This window comes from Ostrea edulis, chromosome 3 (assembly GCF_947568905.1).
Source record: "Ostrea edulis chromosome 3, xbOstEdul1.1, whole genome shotgun sequence".
Taxonomy (NCBI): Eukaryota; Metazoa; Mollusca; class Bivalvia; order Ostreida; family Ostreidae; genus Ostrea; species Ostrea edulis.
Genome location: NC_079166.1, coordinates 4,918,372 through 4,938,702, shown reverse-complemented (window position 1 = coordinate 4,938,702; position 20,331 = coordinate 4,918,372). Strand labels below are relative to the sequence as shown.

Genomic DNA, 20,331 nt, shown 5'->3' with positions numbered 1-20,331 from the left:
TGGTTCTTCTGTTAGATCGGGAAAATGTAGTAAATATTTGAGGGGCTTATTCAACAATGCACATGATCACATCACACATTACCTCGACATGATCCTCCATTGTGACAAGGCATCTCCATTATGCCAAATTTAATGTTCACGGGTAGGGAGGTCCCATGTGAAGAGTCCTCAAAATAGAAACTGACAGTGTAGTTGCCAAACTCATTCATGGGCTGGGTGAACTGTATGACATATGTCAACCAAGACATGTTGGATGGTGGGTGTGGGAGGCTGCTGGTGAAGCTGTTTGTACAAGGTATCATGGTTGGCTAAATAAAAAAAGCATCTTATACTGCAAATGTTTCAGAATCCTAATCCAAAGCTTTGTGGCCCAGGAGGCACAAGGAATTTCAAGCCATGATTGTAGTGTTGATGTATTTTAGTTTCAAAATCAGGAGCGGTGTTATGAATAATTTCACAAAGATTCAAATTGTGTGATGCAGAAGAGGTACATAATATTATTCTGTGTATAAGTACATGTTCTAAAAGCTGTGGCAAGTACATGCTACCACTGGGCTACAAAGTCATGGTAATTTTGATCACATGCAATAAAGCTAAAAGAAAAGTTCCGATACTACAAAATTTGGAATTATGAAACATGTACAGAGCAAGCTTTTCAAGGAAATTAATAACATATCTTAAATCTGAACAATTCTGAAGTGCATTGCAGGGATCCCATATACTCTCATTTTGCCATTTTGAGTAACACAAGGATAAAGAATATTCCTCAAACTTATCCAAAGTTCACTACAACTATTACAGTCTTTCTCAAATTTCATTACTACTATTACAGTCTCCCTCAAGCTTACCCAAATTTCACCACTACTATTACAGTCTCCCTCAAACTTACTCAAATTCCACTACTACTATTACAGTCTTTCTCAAGCTTACCCAAATTCCACTACTACTATTACAGTCTTTCTCAAGCTTACCCAAATTTCACTACTACTATTACAGTCTCCCTCAAACTTACTAAAATTTCACTACTACTATTACAGTCTCCCTCAAACTTACTAAAATTTCACTACTACTATTACAGTCTTTCTCAAGCTTACCCAAATTCCACTACTACTATTACAGTCTTTCTCAAACTTACTAAAATTTCACTACTACTATTACAGTCTTTCTCAAGCTTACCCAAATTCCACTACTACTATTACAGTCTTTCTATTTCACTACTACTATTACAATCTTCCTCAAACTTACTCAAATTCCACTACTACTATTACAGTCTCCCTCAAACTTACTCAAATTCCACTACTACTATTACAGTCTTTCTCAAGCTTACCCAAATTTCACCACTACTATTACAGTTTTTCTCAAGCTTACCCAAATTTCACTACTACTATTACAGTCTTTCAAGAGTTGAGGCACTTGATCATTTTCCTCTGTTACCGAAATGTTTAAATGGAGAGGATTGGATAGCAAGAGTTTCAGTGTGTCACTTTTTTCTACGTCATACGCTCCAATCCTGGCCTTCCAGTTCCTGCTCTCATTGGAATTGAAGTTATTGATAGCCTCAAGTAAAACCTGTAAAGGAAAATAACAGGATAAAATATGTACATTCAGATATTTTATAACCAAGGTCCATGTGTCACTATGATACAATCCACTTCTTGCTCTTATATAAAAACAAAAACCATTTCTTTCAACTCCAGACCCTTTCTTGTGGACTCCAAAATTAAGCAAAGCAAACTGGGGAATACATTAAGGATTCCACTTACAAAAGAACATTTCAAAGATACATATGATAAACTCCACACTATGGCACAGATAAGCTTAAAACATGAAAAGTGTATCACTCAATGACATATAATCAGATGCACTACATTCAAAACTTCATTCCAAAAGGTCACCTGGGTTTCCAGCTTGAGTGAGCTAACTTAAGAATCACACATACTATAACGTCCTCTGTTGGATCTTTACTCAGAAGTGATGAACCATTCAGCGTCAAGAAGACTACTGGGAGATCGTTGATTGGTTGGATGTTAATGTTAATGGTCACTTCTGAGCTGGCTGCTGGAATTTCTGGGGTTGTCTGGTTCTCGGTGAGCATGATGCTAATTGTCTCAGTACCAGAACAGTCAACACAAGGAGTATAGACCAAACTGAAGAAAACATGTGCTGAGTATTATTATCTCTTAAAAATCCTTATCTATAACAAGGTACATTTCTTAAATTCTTATTTGTAATGATCGATGTACATGAAATACAATTTTACTCTTTCCAAAAAAAAACCCCACCAAAAAACAAAAAATAAAACAGAACTGGATTTGTCTTTGAAGTTAACATATTATAGATATGCATATAAAAATATATATATTAATGGTTTGTTATTAAATTGTGAAAGGACTACGTTTATCAATAATCATTTTCTGGGCAGGGAATTTTCCCAATGAAGGTGATGGAATTTTTTTTTTTTAAAAGGGAGATAATTCATATCATGAATACCGATTTCTATTTGAGGAATATGATGTAAACAACCATACTCATGAAATAGTAAGCAGCCCATGGACCAAAATGCTCACCTACACCTACCCACAGACCAAATGCTAACTTACACCTATCCAAGGACCAAAATGCTCACCCAAGTCACCTTGTTCATACAGTGATAAAAACTCCTAAGTTACAACATCAAACTTGTGGATCCACTCTAGATCCAGGTCATGGAATAAAGATATTTATATTTAAAAATCTTATCTCTTTTTTACCTAAATATTTCTTTAATAACACTAAACCACTTTCTGTGGCCTTCTTTTTGCCAAACTTGTTAAACCATGGTTTTTCTGGTTGAATGGTTCTTGAAAGATTTATTTAACACCCCCATCACATTATTGCTAATTCCAAATTATTTCTCCTTGGAAAGCAGCAAGGCCCTTTACTTGAACAAACTTTAATCAACTTTACTCAAATATACTTTCAATTCGTACAAAGTTTGGTGAAAATTGGCCTGTTGGTTTTAGAGAAGCAAACAAGGGAAAAACTTATGTCAATGTCTGTCAGTCAAAGTTTGATCAGAAAAGTTCATATATCAGCTAAAAACTAGAAAGTACCCATGGGACTTATTAACTCTGGCACATTAACAATTTCTCTCATTAACCTTGAACACATATTAACCTTGAGCACATGACCATAGGTCAGGGTTGGTTTAGATTTTTATATTAATGATATAGGCTAAATGACCTGTGGTTTAGAATATTAATAAAGAAATGCAATTGTCAGTGAACACAATAGAACCAAGACAGGACATTATCTTGCCCCCCCCCCTTCTTTTTTTTCAGTCTCACAACTTACAAGCCATCATTTGACAGAGACACTTCTCCTTTCACTGTCTGACTTAAGAGAGTAAAGATGATGTGATCTCCTTCTTCATCTACTGCTGAGAGCTGATAATTTAGAGTTCCTGTAATCATGTCATATTCTGCGTTAAACAAGTATTAATCATATCAATAAAGTCTGCATCGCACTATACCAGGATCAATTAAAGCTGTATTAAAAATGTGTTTTAATCCCAAAACTATTTATTCACAGCAAATCCATATGTACACAATATTTATCATAAAAAAGAGTGATAGGTAGTCTAAAATAGAATTTTGCAGACTGAAATTTCAGGGAAACAACAACAGAATTAGAAAGTCCTTTACCCGAGTCTTCCATGATGTTGACCTCTGTTTGACTATCTAACTGTGGTGCAGAATTATAAATAGAAGCTCTAGTTTCAGAGAGAATGAACATGGTTTCTTTCTCATAATAACTGACAGCTAGCTCTGGTGCTGCTCTCTTCCTCCTAGAGTTGGTTTTACCAATCTTATCTTCTGCATAAGTATCACACACCTGTAATACACAAGTACATAGTAGTCACTAATCAATTTCAAATAAAACAAACGGTCATCATTATCATGTACAAACAAGAAAACTGACAATGTAAGCTAAGGCAAACAATGATAGGTGGGAAGGTGTATTTCTAAGTGATGTGTAGGAGTCTTCCTCCAGCCATCATTTACTCAAAAGCAAAACTTCATGTCTTTAAGAACGCATCTTCAAAACTTCTAAAAATAGATTGGGTGCCAACATCTTCTAAAAAGAGCCCTAATGATAAAATAATACCTTGACAGACATGGTTTGTTTGGCTGCATCATAGACTTCCTGTTCCTCTGGCGGGAGATACCTACAGGTCCTGCTGGATATCTCCCAATATTGCATCACTAAAATAACATTTTGTACAACCATTAATTGTTTTCATATTCAAAATAAAAAAGAATTCTCAATGTCAAATAATTGATGGCTATATATGACAAACATTTCTATCCAAGTGATTTGGTGTCATTAATTAAAAATGTTTCATTAACATCATCTTTAGTTTGAGCTTTTGTGACATCCTTATCAGTCCCCTTAAACTACAGCTAATCTCAACTATCAAAATGTGCTTATATTGACCATTTAATTATTATGGTTTTAACAGCCATTTTCAACTAACCAGTTTACATTGCCCATTTCACTAATAAAGTGTCTCAACTTTGATGATGTGCAATTAATGGCAATTGATGACATACCTGGATTCCAGTGAAGTAACATAGTTCTGTTTCCTGTGGTCACGTGACCCACAGTGTCTGGGTAAGTAATGATTACAGGACCCGGCATTGGAACATTGCCCAGAGGAACTAAGGAGAAGGCAAAACTCTGCCCATAAAACCTGAAAATCACAAGACTTCATTAATATTCACCACTACAATGTTAGTGTTTATATATGTTTGAATTAGTCCTTAATAACAGTTAAAAATTGTAGCCTTCTTATAAAACTATTGTCAGTGACTAATAATACAAAATTATTTACAGAAAGGCAAAATTGGTTAAACACTGAAATTGCATGTAAAAGATCCCCATTACTAGTAAGCGGAATAGTGACCTTTTGTAGAGAAGTCTTTCCACCATGTCCATGGAAGTAGCTGGATTCTGTATGTAAGACACATAATCTATGGAGGCATCCGAGCGGTAGACATTGGCGAGATCAGTTTCACTGAGTTTGGTTACTATGATTGCCTGGCCATCTGATAAACCTAACAATTTAACTTAGATGGTTAGTAACAAATCAGTTTGATAGATTTAACACAATACAAACTTTTATATGTAATGGGATGACTCACCACTTGGTGTCTGTATGTCCAGCTCAGCTACAGCTCTTTTTCGAGTAGTTATTGATAATCTCTGTTCTATAGCACTGCCGTTGGTTGAGGTAGCTATTGCAGAATTACTATTAGTGATGACCACCACTCCTAGACTCTTGTTAGTACATAACATGGCCTCATTACACAAACGCATCGTCACAAACATTTGCTGGCCCACTGGCATTGTGAAACTGCTTGATGATGTGTTGCTGATGTTGGTGTAGTCTTGATACGGTTTTAAATCAGACAGTTTTCTGACCTCTACACCATCAATCCAGAGGGCTCCATTCTTTATTTCTGCAGACCCCGATGTATTGTAGCCTACCCAGGTGCATGGTATAATGTCATCTCGTTCTTCTTCAGACCCAACACAGAGATCTGCACAAAAGCAATTCAAGTTTGTCATTTAAAAACTTGCTTTATGAAGAGCTACAGTATGAAGTTTGGCCTTGACACATATACACTGTATGCAGGGAAATATTCACCCCCATTTTATTTTTGTTTCTTTTGCCTTCATTGTGTCAGTGGGCAAATTTAAGACTGGCAAATTACATGTCAGACAGAATAATCTCTCTTTAAACAAAACTGTCTGGGCAAATTACAAACAGACATAATAATCTCTATTTAAACAAAACTCTATCTGGGCAAATTGATAAAGGGGTGAAACCATTTGCAAGTGTTGAATGCCAAAAACGGAAGAAAAAAAAACCCAACAAAAAACCAACATAAATTGGTTTGAAAATAACCATATATATATAGTAGTAATAGCCTTGATTTAAACAAAATTTGTCCTTAATTGGCTTTTTACAACACTACAGCATGTAAAGTGTATATCTGAGCTTTCTCCATTACCTTTAATTGACCATGATTTGGCTTTAACAAGTCCAAATATGGCTCAGAAGTTATAACCTAAGTAAAAGCTGAGTATCGATGGATGAACAATCAACCCACCATCCATCTTTGATTTCAGGGCATAAAAAGTTAATGATAAACATAGTAAATTTTTCATCATCGTATCTCCACACACACACAGTTTAACACAATACTTTTTAAGGTCATTAAAATATTCCAAATCTAACAAAGTAAAAATTTCACAGGAAAATGGAACATTATATACCAAAAATTAATAGATGGATTTGGGTATCTGTATCGACCTACCATATCTGTTGACAGATGGGTCATCAGATTTGGTGAATGTGAATCCTACAGAGGTTGGGTCCTGTTGTTGGAGGGACTCTTTGGGGTAGACTTCCTCAGTAAAGTGAGAGGTCCCTGGTATCGTATTATTCACCATGTCAACATCTGGTGGGATTAACTTCACCACCACTCCTATATCAAAAAAAAAATCCATCTGTATAGACTCTGTACAAAGGACTACAGCCAGGACTCTAGATCTTCTGTCATAGGCTTCTAATACTTAATACTTACCTCCAGTGTCTACATAGGTTGTATTTAGCCCTGCACCATTAGAGCATATAAAGCTAGCATAGTAAGCCTGATCATGTTCCAGGATTCCACCCAATCCGCTGTTGATTCCTGCAACATTCTGCCCCGTGGATGTAAAGTTCTGAATATCTGTTGCTCCCGGTGATGTTCCAATGGCCCAAAAGTTTTCCTTGAACAGATTTAAATATTTGTAAGACATTAACATCTCCCGACACGTATTGTAAATATTTGATCAGTTTTTTTAACAACGAATTGTGATACATGTACATGTGAGATGGGAAACTGATCCCTTACCACATTCCAAACTTATATTTCACATACCACGATGTCGCTCTCCTCGTCACATTTCACACTACAAACTTATATTTCACATACCACGATGTCGCTCTCCTCGTCACATTTCACACTACAAACTTATATTTCACATAACACAATGTCGCTCCCCTCGTCACATTTCACACTACAAACTTATACTTCACATACCACAATGTCGCTCCCCTCGTCACATTCTACACTACAAACTTATACTTCACATACCACAATGTCGCTCCCCTCGTCACATTCCACACTACAAATATATACTTCACATACCACAATGTCGCTCCCCTCGTCACATTCTACACTACAAACTTATACTTCACATACCACAATGTCGCTCCCCTCGTCACATTCTACACTACAAACTTATACTTCACATACCACAATGTCGCTCCCCTCGTCACATTCTACACTACAAACTTATACTTCACATACCACAATGTCGCTCCCCTCGTCACATTTCACACTACAAACCTATACTTCACATAACACGATGTCGCTCCCCTCGTCACATTCTACACTACAAACTTATACTTCACATACCACAATGTCGCTCCCCTGGTCACATTCCACACTACAAATATATACTTCACATACCACGATGTCGCTCCCCTCGTCACATTCTACACTACAAACTTATACTTCACATACCACAATGTCGCTCCCCTCGTCACATTCCACACTACAAACTTATACTTCACATACCACAATGTCGCTCCCCTCGTCACATTCTACACTACAAACTTATACTTCACATACCACAATGTCGCTCTCCTCATCGTCACATTTCCATATACACTTGATTGTGTCATTAGCTTTCTGAAACTTGACTGGAGTACTCTCCCCTTGTCCCACATCATAGTAGAAGAATGCTCCCATGACCTCGGGGTCAAACACTGGTGGCGTATCATCCACATAGAACCCATTAGAGGAGGCCTGAGCAGCATCCCCAGATCCTGTCACCCCCCTCACTGAAAACACACAGTATGTAGTTAGAGAATTCAATTACTGACAATAAATGACAATATTTCTTTTCTGAATCTTCTTAGGTTTCATCTGCGACACAACCTTTCAATAAATGATTCTATCATTTTTTCCGCTATTAAACACTGATGTCTCCATATGGCAGGAAAGTAATTCTGGTACCCAAAGAAATAAAAACCTGACCATTAATATAAAAATGTGTCACAATGAACAGGAGATTGATCTCTGGGTTTATCGTGTAAGCAATTTTTCTTTAAGGAAATGCTAGCCTATAACTAATTAAACAAATAATTCAAAAATAGGATATTCATGACTACACATGCTACTTAAATGTAATTATTTAGTATCATATTTAAATGTAATAATATTCATGCATAGCTTGGTCTCTGTAAGACACTATGAACACTTCTGCATTAAACATAACTCTGCTAAGACTGGTCAGGGAGTACAGAACCAGCTTTCTCCAACTCCACTCCAGATTATCATACAACACTGTAGAATGATACATACCACTTAGTAAATAAGCGTACCTGTAAGATAGTAAGTAATGATTTGGTGATTCTCATGGCCTGTGTCATTCACAGTCACTCTCTTTGATGGCAAGGTGATATTGGAGAGAGTGAAGGATTTCTGGACAGTGTGGGCAATGGCACAAGAAGTCTCACAGCCGTATCTTGAACATTCGTCTGTGCATGGTATACAAGGACGGTCAACCTGAAAGTAAAGGGGACTAGATGTTTCTCTTCTTTCTGCACATCCTTAATCATAATTTCAATTCGATGCAAGATTTCAAATCCCCGTGAACCAGATTTAGTTTAAAGTTAGGCCTTATAAAAAGAAAATAAGATCAAGACAAGCAATTCTGGATGGGCAGACTAATATCCGTCATAGCCTTAATTACTTTTGATTTTCAGAAAAAGCCAATGACAGAGTGAAAATTGAACTTAAAACCTTTACCTCTCTAAATTCCACAACATCAGTCATTAGCAGTGAAGTACCAACTCCTGCCTCATATTTCATGATGGGCTTTGTGAAGCCCACAAACTGTGGACCAGATCTACAGAGAGTTCCTACAGGGGGAGGCATTTCCAGGGCGGACACCGAGGCTCGTGCTGACCACACACTGAACTTGTCCGTGTGTTCTGGTAGCTGGTTCAGTCGTTTGAACACATGGATGAACATGAAGGCATCTGTGGACAGCTGTGGTATATCACAGATTTCATTTAGGAAGTTGTCATCCATGTAGACCATCATGCATAAAACAATCTGAAACAAGAAATAAAACAAGAGTGCAAACCTTGTAAGTTCCCAAAATTTCTCTGTCCAACGTAAAGTGGTTACCCAGCCAAGGACTGATCATGCTTACTATTGTTTCACTAATTGATCAACATGGATACTCTACTACACTGAAGTCCCCTTTATACTATTTATTACATCATTCTGTAACTCTTAGTTCTCTTGCACAGATCCTAGCTCCCAAATTTAATCTGCTTTTGCCAGTAAGCAAACTGAACAAACTTGAATCTGCACTATGTCAAAAAGATTTCATGTAAATTTCAACTTTTCTGGCCCAGCGGTTCTTGAGATGGCTCCACCCTATTTTTTTTTATTTTTGTGATTATCTCCCCTTTAAAGGAGACATAGTCCTTCATTTGAACAAACTTGAAAACCTTTCATCTAACAATGAAGTGTACTAAGTTTGACTGAAATTGGCCCAGTGGATCTGGAGAAGAAAATGAAAATGTGAAAAGTTTAGAGACGGATGGACAACAGGTGATCAGAATTGCTCACAAGCTTTCAGCTCAGGAGAGCTAAAAGTATTCAAAGAAAATGGTGGATAAAAAAAAAATTACAACAACCAATCAAACGTTATGAGTTATATTCAGAGATCACAAAGTGCTTACAGAAGTGGCTTCCTCATTTCTAACAGCAAAGTCCACCTTGTAGTCATGGAAACCTTCACCTGGGTCATCATCAATCTCAGTCACCAGTTTCCTCATTCTGCTTGTGTCATTGAAATATCGGCACCAGGACACAATGAATGCACTCGTGTTGGTTTTAGAGTTACCTGCAATGTTCGTTTTAAAGTTACCTGTAAGTTTTACAAAACAGTATCCAATATACTAAGGAGGACATGTTCAGTCAAAATGTTTACCAGTATGTAGCATGTTATGGATTTCTCCGATACCTTTCTCATTACCTTTCAAATTTGACACATTTATAATTCATAAACAGTGCATCAGACAAAAATTTCCAAATCTGTTATTTTCTTTAAACATGAAATGAACACTTTCTCGAGTTTTAAACATCACATGTACCGTACCATAAGCACAACATGTATATTGGCCTGAAAAAATCCAACAATTTATTTCAAAGGAATATGTATGTTGCATTCAAAACGGCCAACAACCTGAGTAGATCTGTACGCCACAAGAATTTTGAGCTGTGTTGGCCGTAAGGTCCGGTTTGTCAATAACACTACTCCCCTGTCCGTCCACCACATCATACGGGGGGTAGGTGATGTTCGCTGGAGCGGGGGTTGTTGGTACAGGGGTTGTGGTGAAGGTCTCATTCAGGTGATACCCTTGGTTCATAAGGTAGCTGGTGCAGTTGCATCCACCACACCACTGCAAACATGCACATCAATTAGCGAGATTTCTACATAGATAGTGCTACATGTATTGTGATGACAAGTCTTCAACATATAGGACCAGACAAACATAGAATACTCAATAAAACTCAAGGACCAGCAGGAAATCGACCACATTGAAACATTTAGAGTTTTGCATTATAATATCATGCAGGATCCAAGTCATCTTTTTTATATCATATGAACTAAACACAAAATGAGTTTAAAATTATCAAAGAAATTGTACTCCTTTAGAATATATACCTCTGGAATAGGATCGACAAAACAGCAGTCACAGTTCACAAAGTCTGCCTCTGACTGATACTTGTAGGTCGCAATACCGTCGCTGGGGCCATCCCAGAATAGTATCTCCGTGACAGCCTCCCCATCCTGCCCTGCAGCTTGTAGTCTTAGCTGAAGTTAGTGAACATGGCAGTTTGAATCTCTGACATTTGTACTGAATCTCCATTTTATCAGGCATATAAATCCACTTTTAATTTACCTTATATACCCCACCATTGTAGAGCTCAGCCCTCCTGTAAATAGCACCAGCTCCCATCAGATCCCTGTTCATGGAATCTTTGATGAGGACCAGTTTGAGGTCCACTTTGTCTTCAACAGGAGCTGGTATCACATACTTGTCCTCGTACTTAATCCTCCACGATTCTCCCCCAGGATCCAGCATTCCCTGTTTATTCAGTCTTCCCCATCCACCGTCCTTCATTGATAGCTCCTGATTTGGACAGGTATGCTCCAAGAAGTTTGGATTGGTAAAGTGCAAGAAAGTTCCTATTGCAGAAAAAAAAATCATTATAATTTTGGGAGATTTTAATAAGAAAATATCTAAATAAATTGGGTTCATCCTTCTACAATGCCACAAAAGTATGCATATTTTGATAATCCTTAGTGCAAGGGTTCTCATTAAATTTTGCCCACAAGCTGTAATGGACACACACATGCATTAGTGATGCTATATCCCCCCCGCAACTAGTTGCGCAGGGGGATAAATAATAACCACATAATTTTTCTCTGTACATGTTTTATCTTTCAACTGATGGGATTCATTGAATGAGGTGACAAACAATACACCTGATATCTACAGCTAGTTTACCTTGGACAGAATTTGGATCAGAGAACCACAGTCGATCACTCTGGAAATCCTTGCCATTCTTGACCACTCCTGGTATGGGAAGAGTTAAGTCCACCAGGATTGGTGGAGACTGCTTTACAACAGACAGACCAGCACAGTTTGTCACTCGCAGCTTCACAAAATATGGCACATTTTTCTACAAATATACAGAGATTCTTTGAAATGTCAAATCCCAGACAACATTATTTTAAACTAATGAACTCTAATCCAAAGTATGTTTGCAACGTTTCATTGCGATATCCAATAATGACACGTGAACACGGACCTCCAGTTGCTGGTCCACTAGCTGGTAGTAGGAGTAGTTACTACTAAGTGATATCCAATCAGTGACCAGTACTGTCTCGCTGTTTCTAAGGCAAGTCTTGTTCTTCCACAAGGAAACTTCAAATTTAGTAATTCCTGACTCCAGATCTTTGAAATCTGTCCAAGTTACATTTATACTGCTGTTGTCTGAGGAATAGGCAACACTCTGTCAAAAAAGTTAACAATTTAAAAACATGCTTAAAAGTAACTGTTATAGCAAAACTGCCTAAACATTACATAGGGTCATAGTGAAAATAAATAAATAAAAGAAATATGTATAAAAAAATATGTCTTCACCTATTTCATGCATACTATATATTGCTTCATAAAACAAAAGATCCACACAAACAGTTCTTTTTTGTTATCAAAACAAACTGCCATTGACAAAAGAAATGTATACATACCATGTCATACCAAGGTCCAGTTTTAATGCTTCCTGTCTCGGGAGCAGTTGTATCTACCAGGAACTCGGAGTAGGTCATTTCACAGGCTCCCGATTTATCAGTTCCTACAGTACAGTGTTAGGCACATTCAGTTTTCAGTTATATTCAATACATATTTACATACAGTCCACTCCCCTTATATTGAAGTCAGTTATATTGAACTATCTGTTATATTGAAGTTTACATACTACTACAAACTCCTCTTTAGTATTACACATGTTTATAATGTATAAATTATAAAAGATGTTTTAATACCCATGACCCATATATAGTAGGTTTTCCCATGTTCCAGATCAAGACCAGTTACATTGGCATAAGTGTCATGGCCCTTGTTTGTTACATCAAGTACGGAAAACAAAGCCTTTCTTTCATGCTCTGGTACATTGCCACCATCAATCTACAAATCAATACAGAAAAATCTGATTTATTTACAGACTAAGAGCATGATGTAGAGCTCAGCCCTACATTACAATGTTTTAAAACTACATGTATTATGAAGTAATACTTGAAAACTTACATATCCTTTACAGTTGGTAGACAGAACTTCCGTATGATTTGAAATGGCAATGTAGAACATCAAGATGCCGAGTTTTGAAGTGAAACCTTCATATTGTACATCTAATGTTGTCGCACTGGATACACATGTAGTAGGGCTCAATATTGTTCCAACTACACAAAGTAAAACATAGTACGACTTTTACATTTGTTAATATAACTACCATATCAATATCTAAAACCAAACTATCATACTGATGGAGACTTTACGCTCACTAAAAGCCTCCCAAATCACAAAACCTTAAGAATATTCACACAGACCTTCTAGTATTGAGAAGTACAAGTCTCTTCCTTTGCACAGTCCTGGGAAAGAGGGACATATGTATGACAATAACTAAACCAAACCTTTATAGCAACAAGATTAGAAGAGCTGCTACAAACAAGACTTATCCATTTCTGAACCCTGTAGGTTAAACTGAAACATACATAGCTTAGGAACAACCAACCTTTTTAAAACATGAGACACCATTCAAAAGGAAAACTTTCTCAATTCACAAAAATTGAGCATAGCTAACTACAATGACTCAATACCAAGTCTCCGAAATGTGCAGTTTCAATGGAGTTCCCGATTCATAACAAAATTCAGTGACAATGCTCATTTTCTCAGTCTTCAAATCTCAGAGCATCATCAACATGGTGGACAGGGGTCTGTGTTTGTCTTACTCTTGATTACGTATTCTTTATATGATTTATGAGATTGATCACTGTTTGTTATCTTCACCTCAGATTCTTCAAACAGTGACACCATTTGTACAGCTTCAGAGCAGTTAAAAGTAACAGGGTCAATGCATCCCCGAACAAGCCACTTTATTTACATTGTGTCAGTTCATGGATATCACAATGGCGGAGGTAACCTGTAACATATATGGCCTATGCATTGGAAACATTTAGTATCATGGATCTAGAAATGAAGCATCCTTCATAGCTAAAAAGAAAAAAAAAGGGGGGGGGGGGGAGGTTGTATAACTTACATTAACGCCAAGAATGCCAGATATCAGACCATAACAACAACAGAGATAACTCTTACAATGACTGATTGTATATTGTTGTTCAACGTCCCTTTTGAGAATATTTTACTCATATGGAGAAGTGGTCACCATTGCCAGTGAAGGGCTTCAAAATTTAGGCCTATGCTCAGCGATAACGGCCTTTGAGCAGGAAGGGATCTTTATCGTGCCACACCTGCTCTGACACAGGACTTCCGTTTTCGAAGCCTCATCCAAAGGACCGCCCCATTTAGTTGCCTCTTAAGACAAGCAAGGGGTACTAAGGACTTATTCTAACCCAGGTCCCCATGGGACTCCGTAAATACAATATAAATGTACATTGCTGCAGGTTTTATGTGGAGCAAAAATAAAGCAAATTTTTTGTAATGAGTTTCATCAGACACCTGAATCTTACTTTTAAGCTATAAATAAACCACTGACACACTTACCAGTTACTCCACCATCATATCCTACATAAAACCCATTGGAAGTTACTAATGTCCTGGAAAAGGATTTACTGATGGCATACACTGAGAAATAGTAAATGGCAATGCCAGGAGTGAGGTCAAGGTCATAGAAAGTCACTGAGGTGTTGGTTCCCACATTAGTGTATGGCACCACATTGTCTCTGGTCTTGTTGAAGCGACGGTCCGTTCCCAGTGCCACAAGGTAGTATGCCACTTGCTGACTTCCATCCTGGGCCTCGAGCTTGTCCTTGTCTATTTGTATCCCTGTGTTACCTTTTCAAAGAAAGGTTTTGTACCTTTAGTGAAAGTGTTTCAATCACATCATGAAAATTGACATGGAGGTTTATAAAGGTACAAGTTCTCTTGGCAATTTCTGTAAACACGTATATGTTCTATTTTTTAACTCATTACAATAGACGATACAAACATGCTAGGAGTTAACAAAACATCAACATAAATGTGACACTGATTCACAACCAGCCATCTGATAGTATACTGTACAAGCCATGTAATTTATATATATCATGTCTTTGAAATGTAGCAATTATTTTAGATCTGATAAAGTTTATTAAACAAAATTTATTAAACAAACTTTGTTTTAAAAAAATGTTTGTAATCAACCATCACACTACTAAGTACTTTAAGGAAATTACCACTTTCTTACTTCATAGCCATTACAGGTAAACATGCATTGTGACTGGGCAGGTAGCCATTCTGGAGAGAGCTAATTGCCTAAAGCACAAGAACATACCACTTTCAACATCAATTTGAATTATGACATCTGGTGGTAATCCAAAGCCATTCCAGTTGGCAGACACCGTAGATTTTGTAGGTTGATAATTCAGGTCGTAGCCCTCAATGTCTCCATCGTACACCTTGCCTGGCAGTAGAGGAGTTTCTTGGATGGTTACTCCATTAGACCTCATTGTGTACTGGTATCCTATGGCATTGGTAACTCGTACTAAATTTATGTAGGTTTCCAAATTCTTCATAACCAAACCATCATTGAGTCCTGATGTTTTCACTTTACAAGAAATAATTAACACAAGAAATGTTAGTCATATTCAGGATGTCACATACACACTTTGATTTTATTTGTCCCCCCCCCCCCCCCCCCCCCCCCCCCCCCATTAAAAAAAGTTCTGCCAAATAGAGATCAGTCCAAAAATATGTATACAAGCTATCATGGGACTGAATAACAACAAATCCAAACAAAAACATCTATACCAACACTAACAAAAAAAGACTGTCCTTACATCCCATGTCTAGGAAACTGGACACTTCCCGTCCATCAATTCTCCTGATGGCCCATTCGTATTTTACCACTGGACAAGGGTCACCCGACATGTCCCATCCCGCCTGTATTGTATTCGGACTGGTCTGGAAATCTCTGCAACAGGCAGTTCAAGATTATAATTATGTTTTAAATAATGTAAGTTACATCAGAGATAATATTTTGAAAAATAAATGTACTCACATATCAACAGCCTCTCCATCAGTCATATCAATAACACCTATATGATGCAGGGGTGGTCTCCCTTGACTCAGATAGGAAATGTACACCCCATTAGATGTGGAAACACTGCTTAATCCTGCTCCATTTATTCCCTTCACCGATACAAACAACTGCAAAACAATATAATTATAAATGAAAGACAATGCTCACTTGGCAGAAATGTTTATAAAGTCATTCAGAAATCTATGTGAATTCATTGCATGCTTTGAAGGACCCTGGATGAGGTTTAGGATGAGGAAAGTTTTGGAGATACCTGTCTGTACCCATCCAGGTTGAGCCCCGTGACTGTGTGATGTTTGCTCTCTGTTGGGATTCTGTAGAAAGCTTTGACCTGGCCTCCACCAGGACTTGTTCCAACAGCTACTTGATATCTGTAAAACATAAATGTTGTCATAGATTCTTCATATTTGTGTATCCCCCAGTCAAATGAATAGAAATACAGTGAATTGTCAAACAGCTACTTGATATCTGTAAAACATAAATGTTGTCATAGATTCTTCATATTTGTGTATCCCCCAGTCAAATGAATAGAAATACAGTGAATTGTCAAACTCCAAATGAAATACATGCATGTGCATGGATCCTGTATTGTTCATACTGACAGTGAATGTTGTCTCATTTTGCTATGTTACCAATATTTTCATTTATTCAGTGTACATCATTCACATACTGTCAACAATATTGTGTTAACATCACCTTCATATGCACACTCGTGTTATTATCATCAACTTTATATGGAGAACTAGAAATGAATTCTCCAAGCAGCTTGGCTCAGGAATTTCTATCTGAATTTTCAAGATCAATTGGGATATTTTTGTACATGTACATATCATGCAGGGATGTTTATGCCCAGTCTTCTATATCAAAACAGAAAACATACTCCGTAATATCGGATTCCGGATCAGTGAATGGAATCCAGGTGACAGAGAGAGACGTCAAGGACTCTGTACATACAGCATCCAAGGCATCACATTCTGCAAAAAATTATAGAGGATTTCAGTAAATAACAATCACAAACAGATGAACATTCCCAACCTGAAACGTTCAGTTACATTCATTTCTAATCTGGATTGATTTTGCATATTCAATGAATGTGATAATGAATAATCTTGAATGTGCCCATCGATACCTGAATTTGGCACCCATTTATTTGCTAGTGGCTTCTATTCATCTCAATTTCTCACCTGGATTGATTTGAAAAGATTTGAATGTAGTTATTTTGCAGTTTTGGATTGAGGGTTCATAATTATGGCAAATTGGGGATATCCGAAATGTAATTTTAGCTCTGGATGGTTACACAATTGACTGTGCTGTAAAGATGTTGGTTAAGCCGTTGTTCCGGGTGAGCTAAAGTCTTACCATCTTTAGTAAGGCAGATCTTAGCATTCATAGCCACAGTGTTGTCAGTACTGGTAGCATCTATTCTGTATACGGAGTGCAGGTCCACCACCATCCCTGTCTGTGGTGGTGTTAGATCCACCCCAACGGCATCAGAGAAAGCATTCTCATTCATGTCCACCATGTTCACTGCTGTCACGGTTACATAATATTTGGATCCGTGCTGCATTTTTTGTCCAATACCTACAAAGACAAATCAACAATTGATAAAATCTCACAATTCCAACAGAATGACAAGATCCATCCCTCATTCTTCTGATTTTCAAGATTTATACGACAACCGTACCTTGAATAGTGAAGGTCTGTATGTATCCAGGAACCACTCCCCCAGAGAAAACAGAGTTGTCTCCCTTGGAGTGTCCCATCATGATTCTGTATTCTTTGATTGGTGACTCTGTGTCCACAAACCCTGTCCATGTACACACTATAGGAGCCGATGCCTACATCAAACAAACAATATTATAAACTCTGTCCATGTACATACTATAGGAGCTGATGCCTACATCAAACAAACAATATTATAAACTCTGTCCATGTACATACTATAGGAGCCGATGCCTACATCAAACAAACAATATTATAAACTCTGTCCATGTACATACTATAGGAGCTGATGCCTACATCAAACAAACAATATTATAAACCCTGTCCATGTACATACTATAGGAGCTGATGCCTACATCAAACAAACAATATTATAAACCCTGTCCATGTACATAATATAGGAGCTGATGCCTACATCAAACAAACATTATTATAAACCCTGTCCATGTACACACTATAGGAGCCGATGCCTACATCAAAAAAACAATATTATAACAAACCCTGTCCATGTACATATTATTGGAGCCGATGCCTACATCAAACAAACAATATTATAACAAACCCTGTCCATGTACATATTATAGGAGCCGATGCCTACATCAAACAAACAATATTATAACAAACCCTGTCCATGTACATATTATTGGAGCCGATGCCTACATCAAACAAACAATATTATAACAAACCCTGTCCATGTACATACTATAGGAGTTGATGCCTACATCAAACAAACATTATTATAAACCCTGTCTATGTACATACTATAGGAGCCAATGCCTACATCAAAAAAACAATATTATAACAAACCCTGTCCATGTACATACTATAGGAGCTGATGCCTACATCAAAAAAACAATATAACAAACCCTGTCCATGTACATACTATAGGAGCTGATGTCTACATCAAACAAACAATATAACAAACCCTGTCCATGTATATACTACATAGAGGCCGATGCCTACATCAAACAAACAACATTACAAACATCTCTTTTCCTGCATACATACAAATGTCTGCCTAGATTTTCAAGACATCTTTTAATGCAGGTCAACTCAGCTGTTCTGATATACTTCAAATTTAATTTCTGGACCTATTTAAGATTTGTTAAAAATATCATTGCCCCCAACATTCCTTGCAGACAGCTCATGCTGTTCCCACAATAACTAGTACTACTCCCGCACAAGCCGTTTCTGGAAGAACTTACACAGGAATAACTCGTGCAGGTCCCGTAGAAACTATCACACCTTGCAAAGCTGAATTTTCCCCTCGCCGAATACGTTAGTTTGTACTCGAGTTTTTGTAAATTTCTTATTGGCATCATATTAGAATTAGACATCTTAATCTGCCTCCGTTGTTTGTTTGGAACAAATGGAGGATATATTACCTGAATAAAAGCTGGACATTTGACTGTTCCGGCCTGTGGTGGTGTCTTGTCTATGACCACTGTTCCTGTTCTTGTCTGGCTGACCAAACCTACAGAGTTCTCTGCCCACACACTGATAATATTTGGTTTTCCTGTCAATGAATTTTTTTTGTTACTCACATGTACAGTATTCGAATTTGTGATCAGTTGTGGAAACTGCTGAAAATACTGCAACATTCAATTTTTGTACTAGGGAACAACTTCTAATAGGTCCCCTTACTGATCCATGGTTTATTAATGGAGGGCTATATGTTTCATTACAAAGGAGAAAGTTTAAAAAAGCACCATAGGGTTGGTTTTTATTGTATGTCCCACTTTAGAATCCTCCACTCATATGGAGATGTCACCATTGCTGGTGAAGGGCTGCAAAATTTATGCATGTGCTCGGTGCTTATGGCCTTTGAGCAGGGAGGAATCTTTATCAGGCCACACCTTCTGTGACACGGGGCCTCGGTTTTTGTGGTCTTACCTAAGGACCACCCCATTTAGTCGCCTCCGATGACAAGCAAGGGGAACTGAGGACCTATTCTAACCCGACTCCCCACGGGACACAGGGTAAAATCCCACTACTCAAAGTATTTTGTGCCAATAGTCACAAAAATTGAACTCATGATTTGAAAATCAAGTAAAAAGTTGTAGATTCTGTAAAGATAATTCCAATCAATCAAGGCTCACTTGTCAACCAGCTTTTTCCACAGGTGAGGTAAACAGTACCATAACAAATTTATCCCAAAACATCCTACCTGTTACATCTGGTATAACTTCACTATTAGCAAGGAAACTAGATAGTGTTGACGACATGGCTACTTCTTCTCGCTTTGCTATATCTTGACCAGATGGAAAAGTTCCTACAGAAAACCAGGCCCTGACTATCTGGGACTCTGACTCATTGTAATGCCACATCGCTGACAAGGCATCCACTGTCCGTTCATAAATCAAGACTCCTTCAGAAACATCGACTTCTGCTGATGATTTGTCTCCCAATCTATAATAACAAAACAACTGCACAATTCCCTACAATCTATAATAACAAAACAACTGCACAATTCCTAACAATCTAAAATAACAAAACAACTGCATACATTCCTTACAATCTATAATAACAAAACAACTGCACAATTCCTTACAATCTATAATAACAAAACAACTGTATAATTCCTTTGTCTTTGATATCTCTACAAAGT

General features: G+C 37.4%; 1 protein-coding gene across 1 annotated transcript in view; it reads right to left on the bottom strand.

The window, feature by feature from the left end:
• Positions 1-20,331, bottom strand: part of LOC125672755 (uncharacterized) — a 188,624-nt gene that overhangs the window by 4,974 nt on the left and 163,319 nt on the right. The window contains exons 179-211 of the mRNA XM_056159795.1: positions 19,891-20,132; positions 19,109-19,239; positions 17,686-17,839; positions 17,361-17,582; positions 16,882-16,975; positions 16,255-16,372; positions 15,963-16,111; positions 15,742-15,875; positions 15,237-15,509; positions 14,468-14,758; positions 12,995-13,146; positions 12,733-12,874; positions 12,439-12,542; positions 11,997-12,200; positions 11,693-11,867; positions 11,084-11,370; positions 10,846-10,995; positions 10,363-10,579; positions 9,857-10,020; positions 8,910-9,218; positions 8,483-8,666; positions 7,728-7,939; positions 6,633-6,819; positions 6,363-6,533; positions 5,184-5,582; positions 4,946-5,096; positions 4,593-4,732; positions 4,147-4,244; positions 3,684-3,873; positions 3,334-3,442; positions 1,940-2,147; positions 1,369-1,569; positions 83-308 (exon numbers count right to left, since the gene is read on the bottom strand). Of these exons, the coding sequence (XP_056015770.1) occupies positions 83-308; positions 1,369-1,569; positions 1,940-2,147; positions 3,334-3,442; positions 3,684-3,873; positions 4,147-4,244; positions 4,593-4,732; positions 4,946-5,096; positions 5,184-5,582; positions 6,363-6,533; positions 6,633-6,819; positions 7,728-7,939; positions 8,483-8,666; positions 8,910-9,218; positions 9,857-10,020; positions 10,363-10,579; positions 10,846-10,995; positions 11,084-11,370; positions 11,693-11,867; positions 11,997-12,200; positions 12,439-12,542; positions 12,733-12,874; positions 12,995-13,146; positions 14,468-14,758; positions 15,237-15,509; positions 15,742-15,875; positions 15,963-16,111; positions 16,255-16,372; positions 16,882-16,975; positions 17,361-17,582; positions 17,686-17,839; positions 19,109-19,239; positions 19,891-20,132 (6,188 nt within the window). The remainder of the gene's footprint in view (positions 1-82; positions 309-1,368; positions 1,570-1,939; positions 2,148-3,333; positions 3,443-3,683; positions 3,874-4,146; positions 4,245-4,592; positions 4,733-4,945; positions 5,097-5,183; positions 5,583-6,362; positions 6,534-6,632; positions 6,820-7,727; positions 7,940-8,482; positions 8,667-8,909; positions 9,219-9,856; positions 10,021-10,362; positions 10,580-10,845; positions 10,996-11,083; positions 11,371-11,692; positions 11,868-11,996; positions 12,201-12,438; positions 12,543-12,732; positions 12,875-12,994; positions 13,147-14,467; positions 14,759-15,236; positions 15,510-15,741; positions 15,876-15,962; positions 16,112-16,254; positions 16,373-16,881; positions 16,976-17,360; positions 17,583-17,685; positions 17,840-19,108; positions 19,240-19,890; positions 20,133-20,331) is intronic.